This window comes from Balaenoptera physalus (assembly GCF_965194825.1).
Source record: "Balaenoptera physalus genome assembly, chromosome: 1".
Taxonomy (NCBI): Eukaryota; Metazoa; Chordata; class Mammalia; order Artiodactyla; family Balaenopteridae; genus Balaenoptera; species Balaenoptera physalus.
In genome coordinates this window covers 112,559,948-112,574,355 of record NC_138882.1, presented here as the reverse complement: position 1 = coordinate 112,574,355, position 14,408 = coordinate 112,559,948, and the positions used below count along the sequence as shown (strand labels likewise).

The following is a 14,408-nucleotide window of genomic DNA, read 5'->3' as shown; positions in this document are numbered from 1 at the left end:
TGTTCTGTTCCATTGGTCTGTCTGTCTGTTCTTTTACCAATGCCATGCTGTCTTGATTATTGTAGCTTTATAGTAGGTCTTGAAAGTGAATCTATCAACTTTATTCTTTTTCAGTATTATGTTGACCATTCTAGGTCCTTTGTCTTGCCATATAAATCTTAGGGGGGGTGTTCTGAATTTTAAAAACGAAAAACTAGAAATTGTTAATCCTCAGAGATGCAGAATAAATGTGATGTTTCTTTAATTTTTTTCCCAGGTGGTTCTTTGAGGCTCTGAAGTATCCTAAGTTTTCCAAGGCTAATGTCATCAATGGAATACTCATGACTGTGGTGTTCTTCATAGTGCGGATTGCCTCAATACCTCCTTTTTATGGCTACATTTACTCTGTATTAGGAACGGAAGCCTACCTGAGGCTTGGATTTTTAATTCAAAGTTCCTGGATCTCTACTTGTGTTGTTTTGGATGTAATGAATGTCATGTGGATGATCAAAATTTCAAAGGGGTGCATCAAAGTCATCTCTCTCATAAGACAAGAGAAAGCCAAGAAGAGTCTTCAGAATGGAAAACTTGACTAAAAGTGGGCTATTGATAAGCATACTTCATTACTACCCACATTATATCTTCTGATAGGTTGAATTCTTGGCATGTTCTTGTGCTTCTTTATTAATTATACTTGTTATTCTCGGTTTCAATGTCCTTTTTTTTCTAACCGTTAGAAAAGAGAAACTAAAATTTAGTTTTTATCTGAAGATTTATTTTCTGATATTCTTCTGCATTATAAGCATGGATAAAATCTTAAAGGTTTAAATAAAAATGTATAAATATGGTGGTGAATCTTCTTAGAAATCTGTTAACCGGCATTGGTATTTTTCTCTGTGAAAACATGACTATGCTAATTTGGTGCACTTGGTTTTATGTCACCGATTTTGCTGAAAGAATGGAAACTGCTTTTAAATCTGTAGATAGGTCTCCACATTTTGTTGTATTGCACTCATTTCTTACTATGGCTGTCAATACCTGTGTAGTGTTTAATTTCCAAATTGTTGAAATGTTCTTTTTCTTAGGTTATTAGAAGTGATGTCTTTTTCATTTAGATATGCTGTCATCTACTAATAATGAAGTATTTTGCTTATTTTGGGAACCTTTAATTAGTTAAGTTATGGAAAATATTTCTTGCATTTTCCGATTTTTCTGACATCACTATTATTTTTAACATTTTATCAAATTATTGCTTTTTTCTTTTGTAGTAAATCTTAAGACCAATCTAATAGAGCTCCTTAAGAGATGAATTCTTCCTTCTAAACATGCATGTTCTAGATGACTGTTTGGGCTAATAGGAGGAATCATTAAGAAAAAAGCTTTAACACTGCTGTCTTTATCTGCGTCCCTTGCACTTTTTCTATGAAAAATATATTATTTCTATTTGCAAAACCTCCCCTGAGTTCAGAACCCAACATCATTAGCACCAAAATCTTATGCAATATGTATTTATCATGCTCCTAAGGTAAGCCTCTTCTTGATGAGACCAAAACTACAAAAAAAAATCAGTATTCATATTTTACTCACAATTTACACCCATGCTTTTGCTTAACCGGCACTTTGAGTGCTTTGAATTTCTGTCTTTCCTAAAGGATAGGAAAACGATAGATAATTTAATCCAGGCATTCTGATTATCAATATTATTGCTTTATCTGGGGATAAATGACTGGTGACTTATTTTTTTCTGTTTGTGTGTGGGGGTATGTTTGTTTGTGTTTGCTTTGGTCCTTACAACCCAAATATAGAATTATATAGTTAGCTATTATTGCCTTTATTTATTTTTCTCAAGTACTTTAATGATCATTCTTACCTAAGGAAAAAAATTAATCAGCATTAAATACTTGAATTTAGTTGAACCCAAACCAAAAGATCTAATTCATTCAGTTTCTCAGTTTGAAGGAGAATGTGTGACTCACTCTTATTGTCCATGTTATGATGATGAAGGGAGGCTAGCTGGATATTTCAGGACTTTTGATTTGATGTGATTTGATTGACTTGGCTGTCCAATGCAGATAGGGCCTGATACATTGTAGAACATTTGAAGAAAGTAATTGAGATCTCAGTCAGTAACTAAATGAAAAATTGAAATTGATCAGCTTATACCAGGTACACTTATTTTTGAAAGACTTAATTAAAGTAATATAAAATATAGGTATTTGTTTTTAAATCTGCTAATATTACATTGATAATTTGTTACTAAATTTAGTGCCTTCTACACATAGGCACTTAAACATGTATTGGTTGTTTAGCAGGGGTAGGAAATCACGTGGCTTTATCTTGTTCTTTTCTCGCTCTTTTGCAAGAAAAATGGCTTTTTAAAAGGAAAACAATTTATATTAGAAAACTATTTTGGAAATTCATTCCTTTAGGAAGAAACAAAACTTGAAATAAATATTTTTGACTTTGGATATTTCTGTAGCTTCTGAACACAGATTTTAAACCCACCATCAAAAGGAAGACAATATAAAGCTATATATTAGTGAGTTTCCATATAGCAATTTCCATTTTTATAGTTATTTCATGCTTAAAACTTCATTTTTACTTTCACCAACAGCACCTTTCTGCAGTATAGCCCCCTCACTATGTAAGTGTAATTAAAATATCAATGTGTTGAACTAAAGTTTGTTACTCCCTTAGTCAGCAATTCTTATTTTATGCTGGCTGCACGATAGTTAATTTAATATCCAGATTCAATATCCAAAAGTAGATTCTATGCATTTCCTCATAAAACAGACATGAAGTGAAAAAGACACTGCAAACTGCCATGCCACTTGAAGTCAGATCTTTACAGGAGCTATACTTTGCTGGTCTGTGATTGTATCCACCTACGTAAGATACAAGTAGTTAAAGACAGAACATTTCATTTATTAAATGATGAATTTTTCATTTATTAAATGACAAACTTTTGCTAGACATTTTACGTATTAAATATTTTGACTACATGGATTAATTTAAATGATTCTATTAGGCATTCTGATATTTAACAACTGTTAAAATATTTATAGAAAATGAAAGCAAATTGGTATAAATTTTTAAGCAACTCTATTTTTGTAGAAAAAGATTAGTGACAACCTGTAACTATAAAGATGTTCTCTGAACGTGTAGTACTCTAGAAAATAAAAATTCTTACAAAATTTTGAAAATGAATGAAAATAAACTAAATAACATGCAAGATCATAGACTCTTCATTAGATATTTTATTTGGGAGAATTTAGAAATTATGAGCTTGAGTTTATAGAATCTGCATTATTGTGCCTAAAATCTTTTTAATGAATATTATTTGCATTTATTTAAAACAATATGGAGTTATATCTGAATGCAAAGAAATGAACTCCTGCTTAAATTGTCTTGATACATCATAGTAAGTTGAAATGTAATTGTTATTCCAACTGTTCGTTTTGGTATTTCATGGATTAGTCCTACGTTAAGAGAAATAATAATGTCTTCACCATTCCTAAGAGTGACTGATATACTGTGGATGACCCAGTACTGTTGTACAGGACTAGTTTTAGAAACTACCTAGTTTATAGGTGTTTGAATCAAATTCTTTTCTAAATTTTAATAACCTATTTGACTCAAATCAAAATTTTGCTAAAAGTATCAGTTTTTAAATTGTATGCTTTCTCTGAGGTGCATTGGGCATTTGGAGAATGGTTCTTCCCTTTACTGTTGGTTACACCAGTTGTTATCATGTATTTAGAAATATTCTTCTCATGGAGATATACAGGGGAAAAATGTGTTGTAATATTCATGTTTGTTCTGCTTCATTTTTAAGGAAAATAAACATGTTCCAAAAGACACTATTAAAATAAGTGTTTGAACAAATTTCAGTTTCTAGGTTACTCTTCACTCCAAATATGTAAATATACATTTGAATTGGCTTTAAGTGGTTTAATCTGTTGGATGAAATTGAAAAGTCCATGTCATTGTTGACATCATCAATTATACTCCATAGAAGACTATGTATTTATGTGTTTTGGATTCCATAAGAAGCAAACTGGTATAATTTTATCAGAAGTGTGGTATAGTATGTCTCAACAGGTACAAACCAGCACAGCAGCAAGACCCCTCCTGTGCTGAGAGGCCTGGGGCACACACACACCTTCCCAGCCTTAACCACAGCTGGTTGACAATAGACACACTAAACCTACTGAAAGTGAATTCTGACATGAAAAACACGTGTGATGTGTGAGAACAAGGAAAAGCCAGGAGGACCTGGGGTTGGAGGAGGAGACAGCATGACTGATTTGCCCTTAAAAGCCATGATGCTCCTCCTTCAATCCAGAAGTTTTCTCTCTGAATCCTTTGAGCCTTCCATCTCTTCCTCCTAATACCCTAAAGACTTCATCAGCACCTCCCTCCTTTATACTAACACCTTTCTATGTCAACTTTTGAGACCTCCCCATACCTGTAAGCTTCCCAGTCTATTGTGGCAAATTTAAAAGTTCACAAGTATGTTCTTTCATTGAAAAAAAACCCAAAAAAACATTGCAGTAAGTTTCAGTAGTGAACAGACTAACCATAATTTATTAAGAGGCTATAGGAAGCCACTTAACATTGAATAATACTTATTTACAACACCAAGCAAAGCTTATAATGTTATGGTTTTATTGAGAAACATCCGTAGTCTCTTTCTTAAACTGGCTTAGCAATAAGAGCTTTATAACATGTTTCAGCTGGGGATTCATTGCAAGCATGTAGATTATCTAAATGTTCTTCCTCAGACCCCATGACAGGCAGAGGAGGAACCGAGGTGGCCCTGTGTTATGAGGAGGGTGTGCTGGTCTGTGGCGGCATTACTGAGTCCTGCCCTTTAATCAAGCAAACTTAGCTATGGTCCTGTTTCTTTTAAAAACAAGTTTACAGCCACTGGATTACTCAGAGTGTTTTCCAAAGTACAACACCCAAGGATTTGAGCCCTGTCCCTTTTTAGCCCAGACCTCTTAACTATCTCTGTTAGCTTTGATAAGGTCATACCTTTCTTTGGAAGATATTTTGGGTGGCAGTGAAGCTAAAGATTGGTTTGTTTGCATTGAAAATGTTTACACTGATTCCCTCTAAGCAGTAGACAGTTTTGAAATCAGGCCTGATATTTAAGACCAAAAAGATAAATAAAAAAATAAATTTCTAAATCTCAAAGATATAAATACCTCTGGCTGAAAACTCGTTAATTATTATCTGTATGTTTTTCCCTTTATATCTTTATGTAATTCTTTCTGTAATTAAGTGTGCATTAAGGTATTTGCTACTTCTTGGTTAATGAAGCATAAAAATATAACTGTAAATAAAATATGCTATATATTTTTCTGTTTCTTGCTTGGTTTGCTTCTCATATGATTATGTCTACTTTTTACTCAAGGAATTTTTGCATAGATAATACTCTTACTAACTTGTTACTGGGATGAGTTATGAGATTTTGGGGTAATTATTTGATTTTGTAATAATAACTTTTAGACATAGATTTAATTTGAAAAAGTTACTTGAAAACTGAAGTAAATGTGACAGCTATAGTGATACACAATTTTTCTCTGAGAATATATCACATTAATATTTAATTGTCAAAGATTTTAGAAGTCTTTCAAAATACATTTATTAACTTTGAGAACACACCTTCTAATGTATTTCCATAAGGCTGAAGAACTTTTATTTACAGAATGTAAGACTTGGTAATTTACAAATCAGTGTTATTCAGATTTATCAGATATTAAAATAGCAACTTAGTATTCTTGTTTTGTTTCTGGTTGTGCTTTGGAGGGATTAGTAGACATCTTCAGGTATTTCCCTTAAAAATTTGAAATGTTTGTATACTTTGTATGTGTGCCATTTTAAAGTATATGCAAGTTCTAAGCAATAATCTGCATGTTATACAAGGTTGGCATTACTTTGTCATGACAATTTTATTATTTTAAGAATGTATAAAATCAATATCCTATATATAAATCGCTCCAACCCCCCCCCATGAAAACACTGGGATTTTCTTGTGTTAGAACACTACTATAATGTGGTGCAAAACTTTGTATTTTGTGAAAAAAATAAAATCACAATTATTTAGTGCAAAAGTTTGAGTCTACAAGGTGTACGCTTGAATAATAATTAATGGGTGATAAAAATTACTTTTCTCACATCCTAGCATCTGAATCCTAACGTTAATATTCACTCTTCATGATGCTTGTGGAGCTTGTTTACCCCCTTCCCTCCTTTCTTTCCTCCCTTTTCTCCCCGAGGCCCCAGCCTTGTAGCAAATCAGAAGGCGCAGCAAACATTTTAGTCCTGCTTATTAAGGGAAGGAATAGTGCTATCTAATCAATAGGCTCGTTTAGGTTGAGTAAAACTTTGGCAATTATGTTTTTAATCTCCTTCCCTTTGTCCCTTAGGCCTCTCATGTGGTCTTTAGTGTTTTTCCCAAATGTCTTGGCTGGAATTCCTACCTTCCCAAATTGCCTGTGGTCTTAACATTGCATCTTGGTCTGAGACTATCCAGTAGATCAGGAAGCAGAGCGCTAACTGAATAGAATAGTGAAGTGGTTTGGCCTTTAGATAGCATGAGTCATGCTTCAGAACATGCCTAAAATGTTGTTGTGTCAGGACTGGCAAAGGAACAGCTGAATTTCAAAATTAAAATAGCAGTCACAGCTGTCAGTGGAGGCAGGTCACAGGTAAAATTCCAAGGATTCAGAAGTCCTCTAAGCGAGTGTAAATGGGCGCTCTCTCCCCTACCTCAGGCTGTCTCAAATATGAGTCATCCTTTATTCTCCTATTTTCCAGTCTTCATCAAAGCCTGCATACTGCTTTCCCTCCCTTTTGATTGTCCTTAAACATACACAAAATAAGCGATGATGGCAGATTTGCAACTTTTGCTCATGTGAGTAACTGATCATCTGACAGATGTTCCTGGATGCTCCCATAAAATTAGGCTCTTCATCTACGGCCTGTGTACCCCCTTCTGCCCAGTGAGCCCATTGTTGCTTCTGGCACAGTGCTCCTAGGTCCTCCCCGCCCTGGCTAAACAGCCCCTTCCTCTTTTCATCTACCCCCAGCTAAATTTTACTGCCACATCTAGTTTTATTATTTTCCCCAAATCTTTGGTTATACCACTCCAGAAATTACCTGAGCAGAACTTTCAAAGAAGGTGACTTGTAGGGAGAAAGGAAAAGTCATAGCAATGGTGGGCTGCATTTCTGCTGAGGATAAAGTTCAAGGATAGATGAAAATTTGGAAAGAATGACACAGGAAAGGAAGGAGAAAGGACTTCAGAGAATAGGAAGAATAAAGTAAGAAAATGCTATGTATGTGTCCACTGCATTGGGTGACATGAACTTATCAAGAAAAATGAATATAGTGAAATTCCTATACATGGTATAAGAATTTTAATGTCTTTTCTATATTAAGATAAAATATGTACATTATTCATTTTAGATGCCTCTCTATATGTATGTGTTTATATGTAGGGGTATTTGTGTGTGTGTGTGTGTGTGTGTGCACGCATACAAGAGAGCATATCTTATCAGTGTTTCACCCACTGCGGACAATCAGATGCCTTGCTCTGGACGCAGGAATGAGGAGGTGGCCCCCGTGGAGCAGTGGTCCTAGTGGGCTGCCTGAGCCTGCAGGAAACTCCACGTCCTGACCTGTTGTAGTTACCAAAAGCCAAACTATGCCCAACAATTCAGCTTCCTGGAATGATTTGTGTTGTCAGGTAGCCTCATCATGAAAGGTTTTAGAAGATCATGAGCAGTTTCTAAAGTCTACTGTGCTGTGGACAGAAAGGAGGCATGAATGGATGCAGCACAAGAGGGTAGGATTTTGTTTGAATTGTAAATTGGAAAAGAGCAATTTGGAAAGAGCGAGGTGCCTGAGAGCCTAAGGGAACCAAGAAGATGTATCTTAATCTCTTTGAATCATAGTTTACCTGTAAAAACATTTGCAGTATCTCTGATGTTTCTTCCAACTCGCGTCATATTTGTAAGAGCTTCAATTTGAACAAAACAACTAGGAAGGAGGAGAAGTAGCTGTAAGCTTGGTCATGTGATTGAAATAACATTTGAGGGAGATTCTCAGTGTCCAGTGAATGGGAGGACAGAGATAGGTTAGTGATGGAGAAACCGGCCAAGCAACTACAAAGTGGTTAGTTAAGCCAGATGTGTGCCCAAGACAAGGAAGAAAAAATAGATGGGCCAGATCTGATAAATATTGCAGAGGGAGAGCCAAAGAGATTAGAAAAACTCAATGTGACTCACGAATGAGTCTGTGGAACTGAAAGGTGACAGATGCTAGTGGTTGTGACATCAGAATGTGGGGAGCCATGGACTGAGCGGGAGGTTGGAGAGTAGGCAGCTCTTAGGGGACGTCGTGGATGAGACGGAAAAGGGGGAAGTAAGGTCTGGGGTCTTTTGCCATGAATGAGGAAAGAGAAGGTATGGTAGTGGAAGGGCAGAATGGAGCCTGTGGTGGATGTCACGTAACGGCAACGTGAAGAATTCAATCTGGGAGAAAGAAAACGTCTCTCAAAGTGCCTCACTGTTACTGTGTGGTTTCAATTGCTTTTCTCATTTCGGACCCACAGTCTTGCCTTGACCCCTCGTGTCTGCGTTCCAGGTTCCTGAGTGGTCACCGATTCAGGCTCTCCACTCCGTCCTCATGAATCATTACTCCCCATGGTGTCTGCCCAGTGCCACTCAGAGTTTGGGAAAGGTCTAGAGATGATGGTAAGAGGCCCAAAGAACAAGGCCCTTCTATGGAGTCTGGCTGCAGGTCCCTGGAGAGGGCGCAGCCTTGCAATGGGATTGACTCCTCAGGTGAGCTGGTCTTTGGATGGTGAGAGGAGGGGCAAAAGTTCCAAGGGTGTAGCAGAAGCTGGTGTGTCCTGGAGCAGGGGCAGGGAGGCTGCAGTGATTGTGCTAGGTCTCCAGTCTTAGTTCATGAATCGCCAGGGGGTTCCCTCTCCGACTGCCGTAGTCTCCTGATTGGTCTCTGCCACTCCACGCTCTCCCTGCTCATCCATCACCCCTGCTACTGACCAACACATTTAAAAACACAGCTTCAGTTTGTGTCACAGCCCTCCTCTACTCACAAGTCTAAATTCCTTAAACCATCTTTCAGGATTTCAGGGATTTTACCCGACTCCACCTACTCAAGCCCCACCAGCTGGGTACCATGACCAGCACCTGCTCGTCCAGCCACAAGCCTTTGCACTTGCTGTGCCTCTTTCGGCTCACGCATCTGTCGCCTACTCATCCTCGAGACACGTATTAAGAGTATTGGTTCTTTTTTTACCAACAAAAAACAAAACAGACAAATGCATTCAGGTAGAACTGAGAGGAATAAGCTCATCGAATCATTTTAATATTTATTAAACGCTGGCTAGATTGCAAAGTGGGTTCCTGGAACAACCGGGGTGAAGAAACCCATTCTTGCCTCAGTCTGGATCTCAGAACTTCCTATCCTGAGTAAGCCTCTGAGCCACAGCCAAGCTGTTATGTTTTCTCTCAGCCTAAAGGTCAAAATTAGTTCACCCACCTCCACTGATTGGGCAAGTTGTGGGAGCTCACCCTCTTCAGCCTTCTGCACAGACTCTGATGTTTTTGAGTAACGCGGAGGAAGGACTTCATCTGGGAGCCTGGAAAACTGAATCCCAGTTCTGGCTCTACCACCGACCACTAGCCATCTTAGCCAAGTGCTTTCACCTTGCTGGCATTTGTTTTTTCATCTGTAAAGTGAGGAGTTGAATTGGGAATTGAAGGCCCCTTTTCTTTCGAATTCCATCGTTCTATGATAATGGTAATTAGAATCAGGGTTAGGGTTTAGCCCAGGGTATGGCAGACCCGGCAAACTGCAATTCTAGTATATTGGTTTAAGTTGTGTAAGTTTTTGGGAGCCGGCTTAGATTCTACTTTTGATTGTGACTGTATGCCCTTGAGTGAAGCCCCTTGTTTATGATTCTACCTTCCTCACTTGCAAGAGGAGATGGTATCACTTGCCATCAATGAAGCTAGCCAAAAAGGCTGAGTATAATATTTGCTGAGTGCTTCAACATTTTTAGGGGAAAGAGATAAAGTTTTAATGATGTTCTTTCCCACTATATTTGAAGCCAATTTTTAAAATGCTTTTCCTAGTGTTAACCTTTGGAAGATGTAAACATCTTGATCGTGGTATCCAGATACGGAACCCATTTTCTTTGTTTCCCACAATGAAATATCAGAAAGGAAAATAGATGACTGATGAAAATGTAAATAGTTATTTCTTTCTCTCCAAAACAAAAAATCTGAAAATCTGAATCCATTTATTTTGAGAAGCCAGTTACCATTAATGGGTCAATTACCTTGATTGACTCAGTATTGTGTAATCAGACTTTCTGTAAGATTTCTGTGTTCTTAGTGACCCTAAGTGTGGGCTGCTGGAGTTGTTTGGTGGACTTTGTGCAGAGGCCAGGGTGAACTGGGGTGGGGGAATTATGCTGACAGTGTTTGTTGTCTGTGACTTGGTTGGGTAGTATACTTGTTTCCTGCAACTTGATTGGTCTTATCTGACCGGTGATGGAATTATCTATAGTAAAGATCCACTCCAGATTTTTCAGTCAGTAGATGGACTCTCTAAGGCACTGTATCATGAAGAAAAGTACTTTAAGAAGTAGCTCTGCATTGCTCTAGGGGAAAATGTGAATGATTCTTAGCATTGTAATGAGCTAATTGTAAACACTAATTAGAATTTATATTCTAAAGAATGGAAGAGAAAATGGATGTGACATTATGTTAGTTTTTTTCTTTAAAAATGACTAAAAGGAAAGCTTTTATAACCTGGGACCATTCTTTTTAGAAAGGGATCTAAGGTTTTTATTAAAAATGCGAAGCCAGAAGGAAGACGTTTACACTCCATTGTCTATCCCTTTCATGACTCTCCAATCATTAGTTTCAACTCTTAAATATCCTTATCCTGGATCTAACCAAATATGTACATTTTCAGTGCTTAACCAATGCTTCAGAGACCTGCTGGAAAATCATTCAATCCTGTGTAATTGGAGCGGCCACAAATTCACGATCTCGGTCATTCACTTAAAAAACATTTATTCTCTAGGTACCAGGCACCATGCAAGGCAGAGGAAATAGACAGTGAACAACACTCCTGGGGGCCTTGCCCACAGAGAGCTGGATGGGAATAGAGAGGTAAGGAACAGGAAAGCATATGGTATGTCAAGCGACTCTGTAGGGCGTGCCTTCCCTCTTTGATCCCAGATCTAGCATAGTGTTTCACACATAGTGATTCACACAATCAAAAAACATTTCACCAGCACTTACTATGTACCAGGATTTATTTCAGGCTCTGGAGATACATCAGTGAACGAGGCAGGCAAGGAAGTCTCTGCTCCCTTGGAACTTACATTCTAGCAATTGGAAAATGGCAGTAAACAAGTCTGAAGAAAAGAAATAAATATACAAGGTAATTTCAGGTAGTCAAAAGTGCTAAGAAAGAAATAAAAGACAGAGGAGATTGGGGGCATTTTAGAAAGTCCACTCTGTGGAGGTGACCCTTGCACTAAGACCAGGCAGAATCTGCAAGTATTGTGAAGAGTATTCTAGTCAGAGGAAAACAGCCGGTGCAAATTCCCTGAGGCGGGGATACTTTGGTGTGTTCAATGAAAAGGCAGCCAATGTGACTGGAGCACTGTTAGTGAGGAGGAGGAGAGAGATAAGACGTGGTGAGAGGTAAGCAGGCACCAGACCACACTGGGCCTTTAGGCCATTGTGAAATGGTTGGCTTCTCATCATGCTTAGAATAAACATTCCAGGTTTTAAGCAATCCAGGTGAGAAATGATGGGGGCTTATGAAGGCTTTCAAACATTTTTTTACCAGAGTCCACAAGAAGAAACATATTTTTTATGGTAACTCATTACATAAACACATATTCATAAACAAAAATTTCATGAGACAATACTCTTACCATGAGTGATGCACCCTGAGATTTTCTATTCGATTTCACTGTAAAAGAAGAAATACTGGTTGTTACCTATTAAACTGATTTCATAACTCACCAGTGGGTTGCACCTCACAGTTTGCAAAATGCTGGTTCAGACTAAAGTGCTGACAGTAGAGAAGGAGAGAAGTGAACATATTCAGGGTGTATTTTATTATTTATTTTTATTTTTTTAATTTATTTATTTTTATTTTTGGCTGCATTGGGTCTTTGTTGCTGCACGCAGGCTTTCTCTAGGTGTGCTGAGCGGGGGCTACTCTTCATTGTGGTGCGCAGGCTTCTCATAGCAGTGGCTTCTCTTGTTGCAGAGCACGGGCTCTAGGCGTGCGGGCTTCAGTAGTTGTGGCACGTGGGCTCAGTAGTTGTGGCTTGCGGTCTCTAGAGTGCAGGCTCAGTAGCTGTGGCGCATGGGCTTAGTTGCTCTGTGGCATGTGGTATCCTCCCAGACCAGGTCTCGAACCTGTGTCTCCTGCGTTGGCAGATGGATTCTTAACCAGTGTGCCACCAGGGAAGCCCTCAGGGTGTATTTTAGAAGCAGAGTTGACAGTGGTCGTTGATGGACTTGAGGGAAAGTAAGGGGAAAAGCCTGATAAATGATGATTTTCTATGATTTTGGCTTGAACAAACGGGAGAATGGTGGTCCTGTATCATAAGATGGGGAAGACCAAGGAAGGAACATGTTTGAGGAGTAGAGGGGAAATCGAGAATCTTCACTTAAACACTTCAAAAAACTGATCATAAATGTTCATGTGCATAGAGATCTGTAATATTAATTGCTCAAATTACAAGCCAACAATAAAACAATCTTTTTATGTAAACTCTTAAAATTAAAAACGCTTTTTAAGTGTTAATTTTATTTTTATCAGAGAAATAAAATCTGCTTACTAAACTAAAAATGAAAGAAATGTGATCCATGGTCTACCCACAAAAAAATGACCACGGTTAATTTTTTAATGTTTCCTTAACGTAATATCTTCCATGCGTATTTTTTTGGTCATTGTCTAAGCTTTCATAAAGATAATTGTTTAGGATTGGAATTATATAAGCAGTTTAGGGTGGTTTTGGAGGCAGAGAAATTTATGATCATTGATGTTTAATGAGTAGCCTTACTTTTGTAATAAAATCATTTTAATGAGGAACCCAATATTCAGTCCAATGTTTTCTCAAACTTTAAAAATCCATATACATGATCACATCATAATTTATAACCAGTTTTGCATATGTGCCGATATTTGCACATCTATACTCATCCTTCCGTATCCTCAGGGGACTGGTTCCAGGACCCGCTTCAGATACCAAAATCTGAGGATACTCAAGTCCCTTATATAAAATGGCATAGTATTTGCATATAACCTACAGACACCTTCCCATATACTTTAAATCATCTATTACTCATAATACCTAATACAATGTAAATGCTATGTAAATAGTTGCTGGCCCACGGGCAAATTCAAGTTTTGCTTTTGGGGACTTTCTGGAATCCTTTTTTCTATATATTTTCAGGCTGCAGTTGGTTGGATCCACAGATGTGGCACCTGTGGATATGAAGGGCTGACTACTTCACACACTCTCCAACATCCATCTTTGTCCCCACTGAGAATCCTGGCTACACAGACTTCCAAATTTTTCAATTATAAAATAATTAAATATGCTTGTCTGAATTACCTGTGCTCTTTCTGGCCTCCTTCACTTCCCATCTGATGCATCCCTTAAAAAACTACATGCTTGGGACTTCCCTGGTGGTGCAGTGGTTAAGAACCTGCCTGCCAATGCAGGGGACACAGGTTCGAGCCCTGGTCTGGGAAGATCCCACATGCCAAGGAGCAACTAAGTCCATGCGCCACAACTACTGAGCCTGCGCTCTAGAGCCTGCATGCCACAACTACTGAGCCCACGCGCCACAACTACTGAAGCCCGGGCACCCTAGAGCCTGTGCTCTGCAAGAATAGAAACCACTGCAACGAGAAGCCCACGCACAGCAACTAGAGAAAGCCCGCGCGCAGCAACGAAGACCAACGCAGCCAAAAATAAATAAATAAATAAATAAATTTTAAAAAGCTACATGCTTCTCAGCCACCTCCAAGACTCCATTCCTCTATGACACGTGATTACATCAAGCCCAGCTGGGCTTTCATACAACAAAGCGTATTTCACAGTTCTGATAAGACTGTCAGATACTGTGTTTGTGGTAATCTGAAATCCACAAAAATATTTTCTCTCAGACTCAACCGTCTGTGAAGCATTGTCCTAGGCTTTATGTAAACAAATATGAGGGCGAACAAGGCCTCTGCCCTCAAGGTGTTTATAATCTGATCTCATTGCCAAGCAACTTTTTGAAAAGAAATTTTTTGTTTTAGAGCAATTTAAAATTTACTTTAAAATTATGAAGATAGTACAGAGT

General features: G+C 38.0%; 1 protein-coding gene across 8 annotated transcripts in view; it reads left to right on the top strand.

Annotated features, from left to right (window-relative positions):
- The window catches only part of LOC309668451 (TLC domain-containing protein 4-like), a 96,977-nt gene extending 83,306 nt beyond the window's left edge, over nt 1–13,671 (top strand). For 5 of the 8 annotated variants that reach the window (XM_082478319.1, XM_082478318.1, XM_082478320.1 and 2 more), the window contains one exon: nt 257–6,098. In XM_082478319.1, the coding sequence (XP_082334445.1) occupies nt 257–575 (319 nt within the window). In that variant the 3' untranslated portion in view covers nt 576–6,098. Of the gene's footprint in view, nt 1–256; nt 11,473–13,510 lie in introns of those variants that run through there. The other 3 variants (XR_014268242.1, XR_014268243.1, XM_082478322.1) reach the window with 3 other exon arrangements.
- Nucleotides 13,672–14,408: the final 737 nt, after the last annotated feature.